Source organism: Miniopterus schreibersii (assembly GCF_964146895.1).
Source record: "Miniopterus schreibersii genome assembly, chromosome: 4".
Classification (NCBI taxonomy): Eukaryota; Metazoa; Chordata; class Mammalia; order Chiroptera; family Miniopteridae; genus Miniopterus; species Miniopterus schreibersii.
Genome location: NC_138105.1, coordinates 44,887,184 through 44,905,510, shown reverse-complemented (window position 1 = coordinate 44,905,510; position 18,327 = coordinate 44,887,184). Strand labels below are relative to the sequence as shown.

The following is an 18,327-nucleotide window of genomic DNA, read 5'->3' as shown; positions in this document are numbered from 1 at the left end:
TTTATAATGTTTTTTATATCCTAGGGCTATTTATATTTACCAGGTTATGAACTTGAATTATACCTCTCTAATCAATACTTATTTTTTATTGATTTTTTCAGGAAGTTACTATCAATTTTGCTCCTATTCCTTCAGTCAATTTGCTGATTTTTAAAAATATTCATCCAAGCTTTTAGAGTTAAATTGTATGGAGAGCTCTCTGTAGTGTGGTCGTGCTGGGCATTTTCTGAATTGCCCTCCAATTGATACTCATGATATACTGTATGAATAAGAAGAGCCCTCAGCATTTACTTTTAATTCTTTTGTGGAGATGAGTAAACATCTCGAAATGCTGATTTAGACAATGTTTTAAAAATGCTATGATGCACTTTGGTGTATGACAGACTCTTGCTTAGTTAAATGTTTTGCAGCATTATAACATAGTTGGATTCAGCTCATCTTTTAAAGCAGTTGTCAGAAAAATATGGGCCAGCATGGTAGAATGTATTAGCTCAATACATTGTCTCCATTTTATTATGAAGCTGCTGAGGAAGCTGTGATATACAGCACTGTCATTACAGATCTATTGTTAGGACGGTTCCACAGCCTTCTTTGTACTGCCATTAATTTATAGCAGTAAACAATATGTAGCCTTCCAACTGCAGCAAAGCAGAATCTTTTAATGAGGTGGATGTTATTACCACAATAAATCAGTGCTTTCGCGTAATGTATAATTCAATGTGTGTATTCCCACTGTAACTTCTCTGAGTAAGCTGATAGTGTATCATTGTCATTGCACAGCTCCACTGGGCTTTTTTTTTTTTTAACCTTCTTTTATTTGGGGACTTCTTTTTTATATGCTTGCAAATAAATGTGGTATGTCTTGATAGCTGTCCTGGAGCAGGCTTCAGAAACCAACTGTAACAATAACAGCCAGAATCAATACTGTGGGTTCTACCTATATGGATCTCTGCGTAATGCCATTTTTTTAGATGCTAGTGAAATCAATCCTAATTGGTTTTAGCATTATATTCAAGAAACGTGATTCTATAACTATTGATTTTGGGGGTGCACTCATTTGGAGAGTAATAAAAATAGGAGCAGATAAAGTGAATACTTAATATGCTGCAGAACCATACAAAAGGAGCATTGATTCTATTTTTAATTCACATAATTTGTCTTCCAATGATTTTATTTTTTCCTTTTGCATAGCTCAGTCTTTAGGGACAACAACTAAAATCCATTTAAAGGCATTCAGAATTGGTTCTGTAACAAAGATTTCTTGGAGTCAGTTCCATTCTTAACTGGCATAAATTTAGTAAATCAGATATAATTCTTTTGTGCAGAAAGTAATGCTTTAAAAGGTGGCATTTTAAATTAGTATACTGTGATACTCATTTAAATAGTAATCAGCTAGAGGTTTTTAAAAGTTTGCTTGTGAAGTAAAAAAAATGGCTTAAAATAAAATGTTGATTAGAACCTTTCAAAGCTATTGAAGGAGACTGGTACTTAAGATAAATAGCAGTTTTGAAAAAAATAGTTAACTTAAGAAAGATAGCCAAACTGATGAATTAAAAATGGTGCTTAAAATCACATATTAACATGAAAAGTAGCTTAAAAACTGGTTTAACATTGCTTTATATTCAATAGAGTATTTTTGAATACATCTATTTTTAAACCAATATTTTAAAATTTATTTTAGTTTAATATTTACCCCATTAATTATCTGATATTTTCTTTCTCTTATAATTGAGAAGTGACTAATTCATAGGTCTTCATTAAAGAAAGTAGTATGACATTTTTTCAGTGAATTGGTACTTATATTTAAATAAGCAGTAAGCATTTTCTAGAGATCAGAATGTTTTATGAAAATGAATTGTTACTTAAAGCAGTTGATCTTAAGTTATTTCAGCTTAGAGCCCTTTGAAAATCTTAAGAATACTGTATATTTTTCTTAAGAAAATGTACATGTGCATAATTGCACAGAATTTTGCATACTGTTTAGTGGAATTCATGTGGTCCCTGAATGACAGCAGCAATAATAACCATACGAGCTAACATTTATAAAGCTCTTACCTTATGCCAGGCAATGTGCTGGGTCTTTACAGGCTATTGTTTTATTCAAACTTTACTCCAGTTCTAAATGATACTCTTAAAAATAATAGCATTCATTGGATGTTGTCAGGCATGGTTTGTAGGATTTTGTCAGGCATGGTTTACCTTTACTGACTGATTTTTTTTTAAGTCCTCACCCAAGGGTATGTTTTTTATTTGAGAGAGAGAGAGAGAAACATAGATGTGAGAGGGACACATCGATAGGTTGCCTCCCATAGGCACCCCAACCGGGAGTCAAACCCTCAACCTTTTGGTGTATGGGACGGCACTCCACCCAACTGAGCAACCCTGCCAGGGCTGTACGGACTCATTTTATTTTCCAAAACACCCTGAGTGGTACTGTTATTACTCCAGTAAGCCCAGGTTCTTCACCGCTCTGCTATACTGCTTTTTGGACCTCTGCTATAATGTGTTGTTTTCTGGTAAAAGCTTGTAATCTGTGTATGATTCTTTCTGTGTTATGTATTTTTTATATTTCATTCAGGCATGTTCTTTTCTCAAAGTTCTGGTTTTACTCGTAATAGTAGAAATTTCTAGGTTTACGTTGAATCCCTTTTTCACATAATCGCCTTGTACTCCCCCTTGCTCCCTCCAATTTTATCCCATCCTCTTTTTAGAACCTATTATAAATTAATCCTCTAGCTTCAAGATTCTGTTTCTGGTTGTTGCTTCTAATTAACTAAATAGAATTTTATATGTGCTTTCCAAAGTATTATATAGCTAATATGCACTTCATGTAAATGTCTTCTTTTTATACATCTTTGTTGATTTCAGAGAGAGGGAAGGAGAGGGAGAGAGAGAGAAGCATCAATGATGAGAGAGTCATTGATGGGCCGCCTCCCGCACGCCCCCACCTGAGACCGAGCCTGCAACCCAGGCGTGTGCCCTGACCCGGAATTAAACCGAGATCTCCTGGATCCTAGGTCCATGCTCAACCGCTGAGCCGCACCAGCGGGGCTGTATTCTCTTTTTGAAAAAGCTTGTTATGGACTGATTTATTCAACAGAAACTAGACTTATTGAGAAATGACAGTTTTCTTCATTCACTTATGTGTGTTTAACCTATGTTGAAAATAAGCTTGATTTTCCATCTACTGTCAGAGTGTAACAGTGTGTTTTAACTTAAATACAGTTTTTAATTCACTTTCAAATTGCTAATAGGACACATTTTGGAGAGTGAAAGAAAGGACGCTTACACACTTGTGTTCTTATTAGTGTGTTTTTCCTCTCCCCCGGCAGCCAGTAGGAGCTTTGAATCCAAAACGAGCAGCGTTCTTTGCAGAGCGTTATGAATCGTGGGAAGATGACCAGGTTCCTAAGTTCCACTATGGCACTCATTACTCAACGGCAAGCTTTGTTCTTGCATGGCTGCTAAGAATAGTAAGTTCAATTTGAATAATAAACCATGAATAAATAAATTCATATTGTGGAGAACATGCAATGAATAAAATCATCAGCATTTTTTTTGAATGCTGATTTTTTTCTCAGTGATTATGGTTCTAGTTGTAAGTATCTCTGTATCCCACTTGGTATGTATTGCTGCAGAATTGCCTTAAAAATGTTTCACCTGGGACTGTTGGAGTTTTCCCCTTAAATTTTCCTCTTCAGATGGTTGATGTCTTACCAGATTCTAGACTGTAACATAGGTTATATTTAAATGTTGTCTATTAACATAAATAAAATTTCATTAACAGACATATATTCATACATTTTGGAATTTCAGTTTCCCCAAATGGAATAAGGTATATTTGTAGGTTACACCGAGGCTGCCTCGTATTGACAATATATTGGTTAAACAAGAAATGTTTCTGTAAAATTGAAAGGTGATTCATCTACTAGAAAGTAATTTCTTTGGGAAAGCATTAGCAGCACATCATTAATTAAAGCTTGTTAGAAGGGTACAGGCAGACATAAATCCTAGAAGTAATTTATAGTGCTTAGCTAATTTCAAGCAATTATCCACTAATATGTGTTTAAGTGTTCTTTAACTAAGAGGAGGCTTTTAAATCTTCCAAACATTTTTCTTTTCTTAATCATAAATTAAATATTGAGCCATAACAATAGAAAAATTACATATTGGACACTTCCCTTATACTATGAAGAAAATACCATCTAATTTATGTCTAAATGTTATTAATAAATTGTTCTGGGGAAGGAGGAGTGTTTGAAAAATGCTGCACATACCAAATTTTGGAAATATTTTTCGTGAAAGAAAGATTTCAGAACATTAATGTAATAATTTAGGTATAATTCCCAGTCTATGCCTAGTATGTATTACTGGCTAATGGATATTAATCATTAGAGTATTTTGATATAAAGATTTATAAAAACCACATTTTTATGCATGAGGGAAGATATGAATATTTTTAATTGCTTATTTTTTAGGAACCCTTCACAACTTACTTCCTAAATTTGCAAGGAGGGAAGTTTGATCATGCAGATCGAACTTTTTCATCAATTTCCAGAGCTTGGCGAAACAGTCAGCGTGATACATCTGATATTAAGGTACAGAAATGTTTCATTTTACAATTATTGACAGTGTGTTCCTTGTTGAATGAATGTTGACAGTTTCTTTCCTGCAGGACAGCCTATTCACTAAAGATAAGCTCAAAGAATGAGGTTCCAGTTAAGTGGCCAAGAACCACTGGACAGAATTTATCTCTCTCTCTTCTGTGTCTGTCTCTGTCTGTCTCTTAGTCTGTATGTGTGTCTGTCTCTTCTCTCTCTCTCTTTCTTTAGTTATGGAATGGCTGTTTTTCCTCCTCCTTGGAGTCCTTTTTTTTTTTAATTTTTAAGAAAAAATGTATTATGTGTGTACAGTAGCATGCTCAATGGAATTCCAAACTCAGTGAATAAAATTGATATATAGTCGGAAATGTACTATGAGAAAAATCTCAGGCTTTTATTTTACTTCATATTATTTCAGAGATCCTACGTCTCTCTTAAGATAATCACCTTTTACTTGTAGCTGGTTCTAAATGCGTACCTGACCCTGCTGGGTATACAATAGCATTATTATTGAGGAGAAATAAGAGTTCTCTTATCTATATGTTCACTACGGTAAGAGATCAAAAACTTTGCCCCCTAGCTAATATAATCCTTACTAGACTTTTGCTTCTACCCTCAGAAGTACAGTATTTTATTTTCATGACATGGTATCTCTTTTGGTAAGATATCAATGTTAGATGCTGTTGAATATGACAAGATATGCCTATGATTGTGAATCGTCTTACAGTCTCATAAAGACTTATGACATACATCAATAATTATACTACATGTGAGAAAATGATATATATTGGGGTTCAAAGAGAAGTTACATTACTAATGTTTATGTTACTAAAGAGTACTCTAAAAATTCAATGTAATGATAATTGTATTTTGCTTTTAGGTATGGTATTTTACAGTCTATAAAATGTATTCACATACTTTATCTTAGAGTATATCATTATATCAGATATTTTATTAAAGAAGACTTTGTCATATGAATAAATAATGATATATATTGGGACATCTATAGGCTTTTTTTATTTCACTAATGTACTATGTAATACTCTTGAAATTATGTCATACTCTTTAAGAATCATCAGTAGATATTTTTGAAATGGATATTAGATAACAGTAAATGAGAATAATTAACAGATTTAATAATTGATACTGAGTTCCACTTCTAATCTCAAATTATTTAATTATTTAACTTTTGAGAAGGAATAGGAGATATAGACACATGAAAACATTGATAAGTCTGATTTTTATCAGATTGAAGAATTATGAATTTTAAAAAATTAAATATTCCTTCATTAAGCATCTAATGACCAAGTTACAACCTCATACTTAGATTTGATACTAGCAGTGTTAACAAAAACAAAATCATGAATTGAAAATTATGTTTTCCTGCTTTATAATGGAGAGATAGTGGGTGTCTTCAGCTTTCTCCGTCTCTCAGCACTGGACATTCCTGCTTGATCTTTGTTAGGCAGGGAGTGCATATGACAGATCCTTGTGGGTTTGTTGCCTCTTTTCCTAAATCTCAGTCCTTTTCTCAGAATTCTTTAATTAGCACATGTCTTGTTCCATTTTTTCAAACATAGCATAACCCACCTGTAAAAATAATAAATAAACCCATTCAAAATAGCTACAACGTTAAAAAACAAAAAACAAAACACACATGAAGTTTACACTTCTCCTTCCTTATTTTGCTCAGTATTCTTGTTTCTTCACAAACAATACGGACTTAACTCCTCGCTTTCTGCTGAATGCCCAGTAGGCATGAATAAAGCAGTTCTACCTACTAGACAGTACTAGAGTTTCAGCTCCTCCTGTTGTGCTACTTTATTTCTCGCTTTCAAGCAGTGTTACATAGGCATCTATACGGAAAGTAGAGGACAGAGTTGAGGGGAAAGTTTTAAAAAAAAAGAACTTAAAATTCTAAGTGTCAAGTTGATTGGAGACTGGTTAGAAGCATAGCGTCATTCTTAAATACCATTTCATTGTGTTCAGAGGCACAGGAATTTTCTTTAGGACTAAAACTTTGATGAAACCTGGTTCCCCTTCTAATCAATATGAATATTCTCTTTTTTTTTGTTTGTTTTTTTACCATAAAATATCTGTAGGTTAGATAGAACGTTGATAAATTATCCAATTTTCTATATGATAACTAGCTAATTTGGGCCTTACAGCTTAATGACTTTCAAGTGCTTTGAAAAAATATGCAATATATAGTTAAATAGGCCATTTAAAGAATCTCCTTATAGTTGGTCCTTCTAGAACTAAGGAGGGATTTAACCATGCCTTTTATTTCAATCTTGCCTCTTTAAAAGTGTTATGTTATAACATGTTAGAAAGCATGTTTAAATTATTATAATACAATTTGTAAGAATAAATGTATAAGACAGCACATTTAAATCACTATAACAGTGTAAAGATTTTGAGATATAAGGTATTTCAGATGGAATTATATTAATTGTAGTCTGATCTTTATTTGTATTGTCTCGGAGTTTCTAGAAACACTGAGGAAAATGTTAAACAGTAGAGAGGAGGTAGTGAAATATGAGGGTGGATGGTGGGAATCAATTTATTGAGTGGATTGTAAAGCATCACCTTGATTGATTAATGTAATATATGTTCTGTAAAATGTTTTTATGGTATTTTACAAATACGAAATTTTGTGAGGTTAACAAAAGAATTATTTAAATTTTTTTTCCAGAAAATAATAATATGACATTTCTAGTACTTAACCTTTTTTTGCTAAAGGGAAACTGTCACTTTAATATCTTAGAATCCCTGTTTTTTACATTCTGCTAATATTGGAGAATAATTTTTCTAAAAAAGTAAAGTTTATTCCTATGAAGTAAAGATAAAAATATGAATTTTTATTATTTCAAAGGAGAGACCTTATTAGATTTTACTAAAAACAGTCTTTCATTTTTAGCATGATTTATTATTTACAGTTTTAGAGTTCATTTGTATTTCTGTGGATCCTTGGTGGTTCCATTTAAATCTGACCCTCAATGATGCTTTTTATTCTGCTTGGCAAACAGTTCAGAAGCGTTACTCAGTTCTCTAAATAGGCTCACCATACTGTCCAGTAGAAATATAATGCAAACCACAATTGTGTCCCTCACGTATTATCTTAAATTTTATTATAGTTATATTTTTAAAAGTAAAAAAAAAGTATGAGATTTTAATAATCTATTTAACCTGATTTATCCAAAATACTATTATTCCAACATGTAACCAGTGTGAAATTATTAATTAGAAACCTTGCATTTTTTTTTCCATACTAAATCTTTGAGATATAGTAAGTATATACTAGATGTATATTTTATATTTACACCATGTAAATATAACCACATTTCAAGTGTTCAGTAGCCACTTGCAGCTGGTGGCTACTGTACTGAGCAGTGCAGATTTGGGGCCTGGTTTTAGAATCACTCCAAGGAATGGCTTTTGCTTATAGAAAGATGAATGCCTTCATCCTCTTTGAGCAACAATTTTCCTGATGTTGCATTTTATGTAAATATAAACTGACAGGGAGTAGCAATAATAGGCCGTCTTGGGGACTGGAGTAGAAAGTGCTAAAATTGGGTTGGAGAATCATCACTGAGATAAGTGATAATTTTTAATCCCCAGCAGATTCTCTGTTTCAGGTCTTAAAAGCACACTTAAGTGTAGAAACCGAGCTGCAGAATAGATAACTGTCTTTAGCCTGAACCATCATGGCTAAATTTTGTGGAACAAATCACAAACTCGTGAAGCTTGAATGAATTTCACTGCACAATCACATCTAAATATTAGGGACATCTCTAAGCTTTTCTAGGCAGCATTCTCATTTCAGGTACCTTTAGTGTCAATAAATTAACTCTAATGATTAAATACAATCTGACTTACTGCAGTTTAAACCCTTTTTCATCTCCTACAGAATGATTAACAGTCAGGACTGGAGAGTGGAAGGAGCCATAACTGTCACCAAGGTTCATTATTTTAGAAAGGGGGCAGTAGTAAATGCATCTAAAGGGAAGATTATTGGAGACTCGTATTTCTCCAGAAGCTCAAAATTTAGTACAATAATTTATTACTAAAATAACCTTTACTGAAAGTAAAATTAGAGTAAAAAGTTTGACAGAATCCTGAGATAGCATTCAGTACTTAATTTTTTTATTTTAATTTTGTTTATGCACTATCGGGCCCTGCTTATTTATAGTGCACCAAATAAAACATAGTCATTGCCTTCAGTGAACTTTCTCACTAGAGCAGATAATAACAATAAAACCGTCTCAGCCATTCAGTGTAATAAGGGCTTCGTGGGCTCATAGGTACAGCACCTGAAATGAAGAGAAGGGAGAGGAAAGACAAAATCCAGGGTCTGCAACATTGGGCCTTATATGCTTTGGTAAGGAGGTTGGACTTTATCCTGAGGGCAGTAGGGAGACATTGGATGGGTGGAAGCAGAGGAGTGACATGAACAGATTTTGTGGTTCTAAGAGACCACCATGATTGGTGGTTGAAGATGAATCATACTAAGAGCAAGAGTGGAAACAGTCTATAAGCTGTTAAGAGAATAGACCAAAGGCAATGGAAGCTTAAATTCAGTAGTTATAATGGTATGAGAGAAATGTGGATGAATTTAGACATATTTAGAAGGTTAGAACTGTTAGGATTTGGAGATTGATTTGTCTTGTTAGATGAGAGAGAAAGAAATTTAATTTGGGCTTGTATATAGAGAATGCAAGAGAAGAGCAAGTTTATTAGGGCACAGGTATCTAGCTTCCTGCCTTCATGGAGAAAACTTCCTATGACAGGTGAATTAGAATCCCCCCAAACACATTTAGTTAAGCCAGCGTTTATTGATTACTTATCATATGCAGTATATATTAGAGAGCATTTGGAGTTAAAAAGTTAAGAAAAACATAGTTCTTCACAGGTCTCCAGAAAGACCAGGTATACATAAAACTATTTTCAATACAAGTTAGACAGTGATAAGTGCTGTAAGTAAAAATAAAATGAAATTCATTCTGACTGGGGAGAAGGGGTTGTAAATGACTTCATGGGACATGTGATATTTGAGTTATATCTTAAAGGATGCAAGGTAGTTTTAACAAACCTCCTAAATTTATGTCTCTATTTTGGACATTTTTCATGATATCTGACTCCCTCCTCGACATCTTTATTTCAACATATAAAAAGTATATCAAACTTAACACATTTAAAAACAAATTCCTGATCTTTATTCCTTCAAACCTGCTCTTTTCACAGGCTTCCTCATCTTAGTAAATGCTTTTCCAAACGAGAGTAAAAGCTGAAGTCCTTAACACTGTAAGACCCATACTGCCTCCCCTCCTCTCCAAAACTCTCTTACCTCTTGCCCTCTTATTATACTGTTTGCCCTTTGCTCATTCCGTTCCAGCTAAACCAAACCTCCTTGGTATTCTTCAGATACTCCAGGTATCTTCCCACCTCGGGGCCTTTGCTTTTCCTTTTCCTTTCACTTGAAAAATTCCTCCAGAAATCCTTAAGGATTTATTTCTTTCACCACTTTGCTCGAACGTCACCTTCTTAGCAAGGCCTTCTCTGTCCTCCCTAGTCAGTTACATTTCTCACCCCCATGCACCTTTTTTTAAACACTTTATTAAATTTATTTTGGGGACAGTGGTTAATATGAACATATAGGTTTCAGATGGTGGGTTTCTGTGTTACAAGATCTATATATTGCTATGTGTGCCCACTACCCGAAGTCATATCTTCTCTAGTCACCATATACTAAGATCTCCTTCAACTCCCCCAACCCCTTCCTCTGGCAATCACCCCACTGTTGTTTGTGTCCACAAGTTTCAGGTTTAAATATGCTTTTATTGATTTCAGAGAGAGAAAGGGAGAGGGAGAGAGAGAGAGAAACATCAATGATGAGTGCCATTGACTGGCTGCCTCCTGCATACCCCTCACTGGGGATCCAGCCCTCAACCCAGGCATGTGCTCTGACTGGGAATCGAACTGTGATCGCCTGGTTCAACCATTGAGTCACGCTGACCAGTCTACAAGTTTCAGTTTTATATCCCACAATTTTTGACGAAGGAGCCAGAAACACACAATGGAGTAAAGATAGTCTCTTTAATAAATGGTGCTGGGAAAACTGGAAAGCCACATAAAAAACAATGAAACTGAATTACAGTTTGTCCCCATGTACAAAAATTAACTCAAAATGAATCAAAGACCTAAATGTGAGACCTGAAACAATAAATTACATAGAAGAAAACATAGGTACCAAACTTATGTACCTTGGTTGTAGAGAACATTTTATGAACTTGACCCCCAGGGCAAGGGAATTAAAGGCAAAAATAAATGAGTAGGACTATGTCAAACCCCATGCACTTTTTCTCACGTCCCAGTTTGTTTTTTCTTCATACCACTCACCATCTGACATACAGATATTTATTCTTTTATTTATTGTCTTACCCCACTGGGACATTAGCTTCACCAAGCTTGAATTCTGGACTCTCTTGTTCATTGCTTTATCCCTAAAGCTTAAAACAGTGCCTGGAACATAGTAGGCACTAAATTAAGTATTTATTAAATGAGTATTTTGATGAAATGTAGAAGAGTGTTCTGAACACGGAAAAGGACATGAATAAAGTTAGGGAAAATGCTTTGCACATTGGGGAATGCTTTACTGGCCTGCTGATTGGTTTTATGTACTTGGTGTGTAGGAAACATAAAAAAGGAGAGATGCTGAAAGGCAGTTGTGGTCTAATATAAAGACTCTTGGCAACATTCTAAAGATACTTGGCTTAATTCTATAGATTAGTTCAGCAAATTTTTCTCTAAACAGCCAGATAATAAATATTTTTTAATTTGCAACCTCCTACTGTAGTGCAAAAACAGCTACACACAGTACGTAAACAAATGAGTATGACCAAGTTACAATCAAATTTTATTTATAAAAATAGGTGGCAGATCATTTTTGGCCCATGGGCTATCGTTTACCATCCCCTGCTTTGGCAGTGAGGACCCATTGAAGATTTTTTCGCAGGAGCACCATATAATTGACTCTGGTATAAAAGGAAGCACTTTGGCAGCAGTGTGGAAAATAGACCAGGGACTGGGGAAAGAGGACGGGAGCTTGAGGCAGCACACAGGTCAGGAGGCCGTTACAGTCAGTTAAAAGGAAAGATGTTAATTCCTCAACTAGCTAAGGGGATGAATTCAAGGGACAGGGTTAAAAATAATTCTCCAGTACGTGGCATTTAGTTGACTTCCCACTACTTTATTGAAACCAGTCTTGTCCGAGTCATTGATGAACAATTTCCATGTTGTCCGATGCACATTGTCAGTTCCCATTCTACTTGATCTGTCAGCATTATTGACACAATTAATTGATCTACTTTCCTTGTAATATTTTCTTCACTTGGTTTCTGAAATAAGGAGCCCCCCGCTTCTGGTGACCTTTTAATCTTTTTTCTCAGTCTCCTTTACTGCATTATCTTGTTTTTGGACCCTAAACCATTGGAATACCTTAGGGCTTAGTCTTTACATCTCTTCTGCATGAACACTTCCTCCCTGCTGATTACACCTTTTCTCATGGCTCTCCCCTGAATTCTAGATTTATATATCTAGCTCATAGACTTTTTTTTAATACCTTCCTCTCCACCCTAAACAAAAATGTGCTCTTTTCCCTCAGTGTTAGCCATCTTTTTTTTTCTTTTCTTTTTTTAAATATATCTTTATTGATTTCAGAGAGGAAGGGAAAGGGAGAGATATAGAAACATCAATGATGAGAGAGTCTCTGATCGGCCGCCTCCCGCACGCTCCTCGACTGGGGATCGAGCCCGCAACCCGGGCATGTGCCCTGACCGGGAATCGAACCTCTATCGCCTGGATCCTAGGTCGATGCTCAACCGCTGAGCCACGCCCAGCCAGGCGCCATCTTAATAAAAGACAGTCCCACTTACTGAGTCTGCTCAGGCCTTTAGAAAGCTTAGAATCTTTGGTTCCTCCCTATCCCCCCCCCCCCCAGCTCCTCAACCTTCAGATATATGCAGAATCTGACCAGTTGTCACCACATCCATCACTAGGGCTGTTTCCCCTGTGGTGGTTTCTCTGTACGGCACAGCAGGAATGATCTTGTATTGTAAATCGGGTCATATTCCTCTGGTCGTGTCTCTCCAATGATGGCTCCTTCTAACTGAGAACAAACTTCAGGTCCTTACTGTGGCCTGGAGGCCCCTGTATCTGGATGCCTCTCTGATTCTTCCTCTCCTGCAGCCTCACTTGCCTTTGTTGTTGTTCCTCTTCAAAAACGCCAAGCCCACTCCTGTTTGGGTGGCATTGCATAAAATTCTCTCTCCCTGAACCACTTTCCCCAGATATTTGCTGCACCCTTTATTTCATTTAGGTTTCTGCTCAGATGTCACCTCCTCAGAGTGGACTTACACTGAACACCCTCTCTAAAATCATTTTCTATCCCCTTGTTTTAATTTTTATACAAAACTTGCCACTATTTGACATGACACATATAGTGATTTCTTTTATGTCTCCATCACTCGGGGTCTAGGAAAGGGGAGACTTTGTTTTATCCACTTTGTAACCTCAGCATTTAGAACATGCCTTGCAGTTAGTTAGAAATCCGCAAATATTGGTTGAATGAAAGAATGAATAGATTTATAGATGTCAGTGAAAGAGCCTGGGAAAAAGAGGTCATTCAAGCAGAAAGAAGAGAGTGTCTGGCCACCCCAGCCAGAAGGGCACAGCAAACCCAAGTGGACATGTGCTCCACATGGAATGGGCTACTGATGTCCCATATTTTAGGAAGGGCTTTTCTGGCCACAACACACCTGAAAGCTGACTGTCATCTGCTGAACAAGAGTTGTGAATGATTCCGTTTTCTACAGTTTACAATTAAGATAAATTGAGTTCTTACTGTTATAACTTCACAAAAGAAGTCCATGTGGACATCTTGTCACTGGCCATATCTTGGATATTCAATTTAAAAACCTATCTTATAATTCATTGTAGATGGTTAGTGATGAATATAAAATTTAAGTTATGAAATTAGTAGGCTCAGTACAGCATATTCATGATGTTTACAATTAAGTAAATGGAATGCAGTTAAAGCCTAAGATATTAATGAATAATATTTTAAAATAAATGACCATTAGTAATACTACAAGAATTAGTTTTAGCTTTAAAAATTAATTCTTAAAAGTTTTAAGTGCGCATGTTTGTTAAAGAATACAAAATGGAGATGATCATAGAATAGTTTTATTTGTGTCTCATGAGATTTGTAAAACATGAGACCTTTGACTTGCCCTCGTCTACCTCTGAAACCCCAGGGGTCTGTAATCTGAAGATAAGTTAGCTTCCTTTTCCCCTCTGAGCACACCGCCTACCATAATACATTCCATGGACTAGGATAGCATCAGCATTACAGCCATTTATAGCTAAGTGTTTAGCTACAGTGAAACATAATTGCTGGAAATACATTTCATGATGCATTTGTTTAAAAAAAAACAAAACACCTTAAACTTTGATGATTTGGTAATTTTATTTTTTTAGTTAAAATATTTTTATTCAAACATATTTGTAAATAATTCAGTATTTTTTTAATGCTAAAGGAAACTGAAATTAAACTCCTACTTTTTTCCACACATCCCTTGCACGTTTCTGGCTCATGCACTCCCTTGCTTTCTCCCTCGCTTTCTCCCTCCTCCCTCTCTCTCCCTTTCTCTCTTTCTTTCTATTTATTTTTTTGCAAGTTTCTATTTTTCCATCCTCAGTGTTAGAGTGTGCTCAAGCTGCCTCAGCTCTCTCTTAGCAATGTAAAACACTTACACTAACTTATGCATGACTTGCAGATTCGTTAATTTAACCACATCTCTCCAATCCTTTTCTTCCTGTGTCAGTAGGTTGAATGATGTATTCATATGCGACTTTAAGTGAAAAGAAATATAACAAAATCAATTTTGACATAATTGATATAAGCCATACTTAAGTTCCTAGGGTATCCCATCAATAACAAAAAAACATCTTCTGAGGACCTGTAGTACAAATTTTTTTTTAGCATTGAACTTTGTACTTTTATGTCTACAATTATTTATTTTGTTTTTGTTCTTTGATAAAAATTTGTTTTTGTTCTTTGAAACACTGAATATTTTTCTTCTTATGCTACCTATATACTAGCCAGGAAAAAAATCTTCTAAGGCACTTAGAAAATGTTCCTGTCATCCTGAATTATAAAAATGTACACACATCAGCTGTGATTTGTTTTTTGACTGGCGATCAAGATATTTTTGTCCAATTAAAAATTTAGACTGAATGTGTTTATAGACACTGATGTTAACCATTCTCACCCATACTCATAGTAATATGTATGCGTTTTACAACTTTTTCAGAAAGGATTTAAGGTGAGCATTTAATTTGTGCCTTCTCTTCTGGCAGCCAAAGCATACCCGTTGTTTGCATTATTAAAGTTTATTATCTCTTCCCAAGTTACAATTTACTTGAACAAAGAGGCCTGTCCAGAACAGCCAAAGGCTGAGTGAAAATGTCCCTTCCAAATACAGAAGTGAAAACCATGTTGAAAGAAGGAGAGAACTGTAAATATTGAGGGTGTTCACCATCAAGTGAGACGTGTTAAGCCATACTGTCATTGCTAATAAAAGTAATAAATTTGTTTTAAATGTGATAGTTACTTAGTAGCAATTATGAAGTCTCAAGTATTTTTGTAGACACATTAATTTTTACAAGTAAATTTTATTAAATGCCTGTAGAATTATGTTAAATGCTTTTATGAATGAGCATAATTCAGTGAGTGTCTTGTTGGCTTTAAGAATCAGCCAAGTTGAGTCTGTAATTTGGATTTTTTTATCAGTGGCCACATTAATGGTACTAATAATAGTAATAAGATCTTATGTGCATGTAGGATTCTGTATTATCTCACATTAGCCTCACAATAACCCTGTGTTTTAGAAATGGCAATTGAAGGGAATCAGGGTCAGAAAAATTGAATTAATTTAAGGGCATGTGACCAGTAATTTGAGTAGACAAGACTCAAACCCAATTATTGTCTTCACTATATTAGATTGAGATAGATTATCTATTATCTATTGGTTAGTAATCTGTGATTTTTCTTTAATTTAATGCATTTGAAATGACAGTTTTCTAATGTCTGAAACCACATGGTGTTTACGGGCTCTGTCTAGAAGGGTAATAGATTATTTTTCCTTCTCCAATTTTAAAAACTGCTGTTATGTTTCTTTTACTAAACCAGAAAAATAGTATTTTATCTACTAAATAAGGAGAAACTAAATTTAAACATTAATTTGAAAACTTTGATATGAAGTCCATTTAAAATGACTTCTAGCTACAATTCAACTGTAATTAATTTTTTAAAAAGTTTTTATTTGTGGACAGAGAAAATAAATGTTTAAAAGTTAAAATGCATCAGAGCATGTACATTATTTTTTTGTAATATATTGTTTATTCACTTTTTTGGTTCATTAAGAAAGCTTAGTTTTAGATTTTTTCCTCCATAAAATATATTACTTTCCAATGGTGAAAAGCTACAATTTTGCTTTCACATTTTTATTACAAAGTCCCAAAAGCAGTGTATATTAAATTAGTTACCTTCTCTCATGCTGATATTTGAGTTGTCAGGATTTCATATTTTAGTAAGAATAAAATAAAAATTTAACTTTAGCTGTGATGTGTAGCATCTTTATTTTTATTTTTGTTATATTGTTTCTTTGGGTTAGATTAATATTTGTCACTGGTGCCCAGGTATTAGTGAAGTAATGATTTTGGTTCAATAGACAAAATTGGTAACTATTAGCAGGAGAATCATACAGCCTTGCTGCAGAGGCCATTCATATCAGTGGGGATCCTACCTTTAATAAAGAAAACTAAAGCATATGTGTGGTCACAACCAATCCTTGTCATTATGCCGCGAAAGCCTTGGGATTTGTGATCAAAGCAATGGGCTTATCCTGAACTGTGGTATAACCTTTCGCTGAACCTTTCAAATTTTTATTTTAGGAGATGATACAATACATTTTGACCATGTTACCTGCCTCTAAGACCCATCTGCCTAATTAAGTGATAGAGATTAAAATCATTGTCAGCAAGTCAGGAGAAAATGTGAATTGTAAATATCTCTGTCTTCTGTCAGTGTTGTTTACTTATCATTTTCTGCTGATGTTTTAAAGAATTGCTGAACATGTGTTTTTTATCCAGAGCTGAACGTTCTGTTCTGATGAATATAAAACATACTTCACTTTGTAAATGTACATTAGAAGTCTTAGAAAGACTTAATCTTTGACTCTGTTACTAAATTTCATCTGTCAAAGGAGATAATTTTAAACTGTAATAGTTGGTAATATCAAGTCATGTTTCTTAGAAAGATGCTTTTAGGATTAAGGTGGAATTCCACTGTATAACTTGAATGTCATCGTTATGCATTGTAAAATATTTTTTTGTCACGTTTGTGTACTTCAGTTGAGTTCAGCATGTGTATTTTACACTAAGAGGATATTCAGCTCCCATCACCTGATTTATTCATGCACATTTCCTTATGATGAGATTGTGATATGTTTTAAGTATATATATTCACTCCTTTACTTAATTGGTGCTTATTTTATGATATCCTTTATACTATATGTAGATTCTTCATAATCTTTCTCTTCAGTGTTAATTTCTTGGAAACATCCTATTTTAAGTTCATGTTCATTTTTTAAATCCCTTATAGAAAAAACAAATTTCGTATGGAAAATAAGCTAAACTCTGTTGCCTGGCATTCAGGGCTTTCCACACTCTGAGCCTCCCTATGTCTCCAACTTGACTTCCCACCTTGTGCATGTAGTCCTCTCTAAGCCAGTTACATAGTTCTTCATTGATCACTGGAAACAGTAATGCGCATGTTTTAATCTCTGTAGCTTTTAAAAATATTCCCCTTGTCAGAACTGTTCTAGTTTTTTCCCTCTGCTTATCTTTGCATTTAAATACCATTTTTCAGTCATTCAGTCTACAGATTTTTACTGAATGCCTAACGTGTCAGGTTCCGTGTTTAGGCTTTGGAGGTGTCGTGGTAAACAAGATATGTAAAATCCTCAGTCTCATGGAGCCTTCAATTTAGAGGGATACAAGCAAACAATTACAATACAGTTTGATGAGTGTTGTATTAGAGAAAAATAATGCATTATGTTCATTTCCCTAAGGCTTACTCTGACCATCCCAACTTTTAGACATTTTCTCTCTTGAATTTCTACAGTAATATTTCTTCCTACAACCAATTTTCTCCTAATGAATGTACCCTTTCACTCTTTCTTAGCAGTTTTAATGTGATCTGTAAGGGGGGAAAGATGCTCCCAGACCCACATTCTAGACCCTACCACAATTCTATGCAGAGTAAAAACTAAATTGTTTTGTGTTGTTTTTTGTGTGTGTGATAATGTGTGCACCCAAGGCTAACTCAAATAATTTAAGAGGAACTTCTTAAAAGTTGTATTTTAGTAAAGGCAACACATTCTATTTGTATTTCTGCCCATACTTAATTCTTCCTATCATTTTGTTTCCTAGAAATATCAATGATACATTGGTAGCTTTTTATCAGTGAAACAGATAAATTCACAACCACCAATTCAAGTATTTAAGATGTGTCCCGATTTGAATTAAAATCTTTTTCATATTCGGCCCCTGGGAAGTCCGCTCCCCAGTCATAAAGGAGTCGGGCAGGACCTCCTTTTCCGAG

At 34.7% G+C, this 18,327-nt stretch overlaps 1 protein-coding gene across 2 annotated transcripts in view; it reads left to right on the top strand.

Annotated features, from left to right (window-relative positions):
* LRBA (LPS responsive beige-like anchor protein) overlaps positions 1 to 18,327 on the top strand; it is a 504,599-nt gene that overhangs the window by 368,733 nt on the left and 117,539 nt on the right. For both annotated transcript variants that reach the window (XM_081135597.1, XM_081135598.1), the window contains exons 45-46: positions 3,333 to 3,473; positions 4,479 to 4,598. In XM_081135597.1, coding sequence (XP_080991723.1) covers positions 3,333 to 3,473; positions 4,479 to 4,598 — 261 coding nt within the window. The remainder of the gene's footprint in view (positions 1 to 3,332; positions 3,474 to 4,478; positions 4,599 to 18,327) is intronic.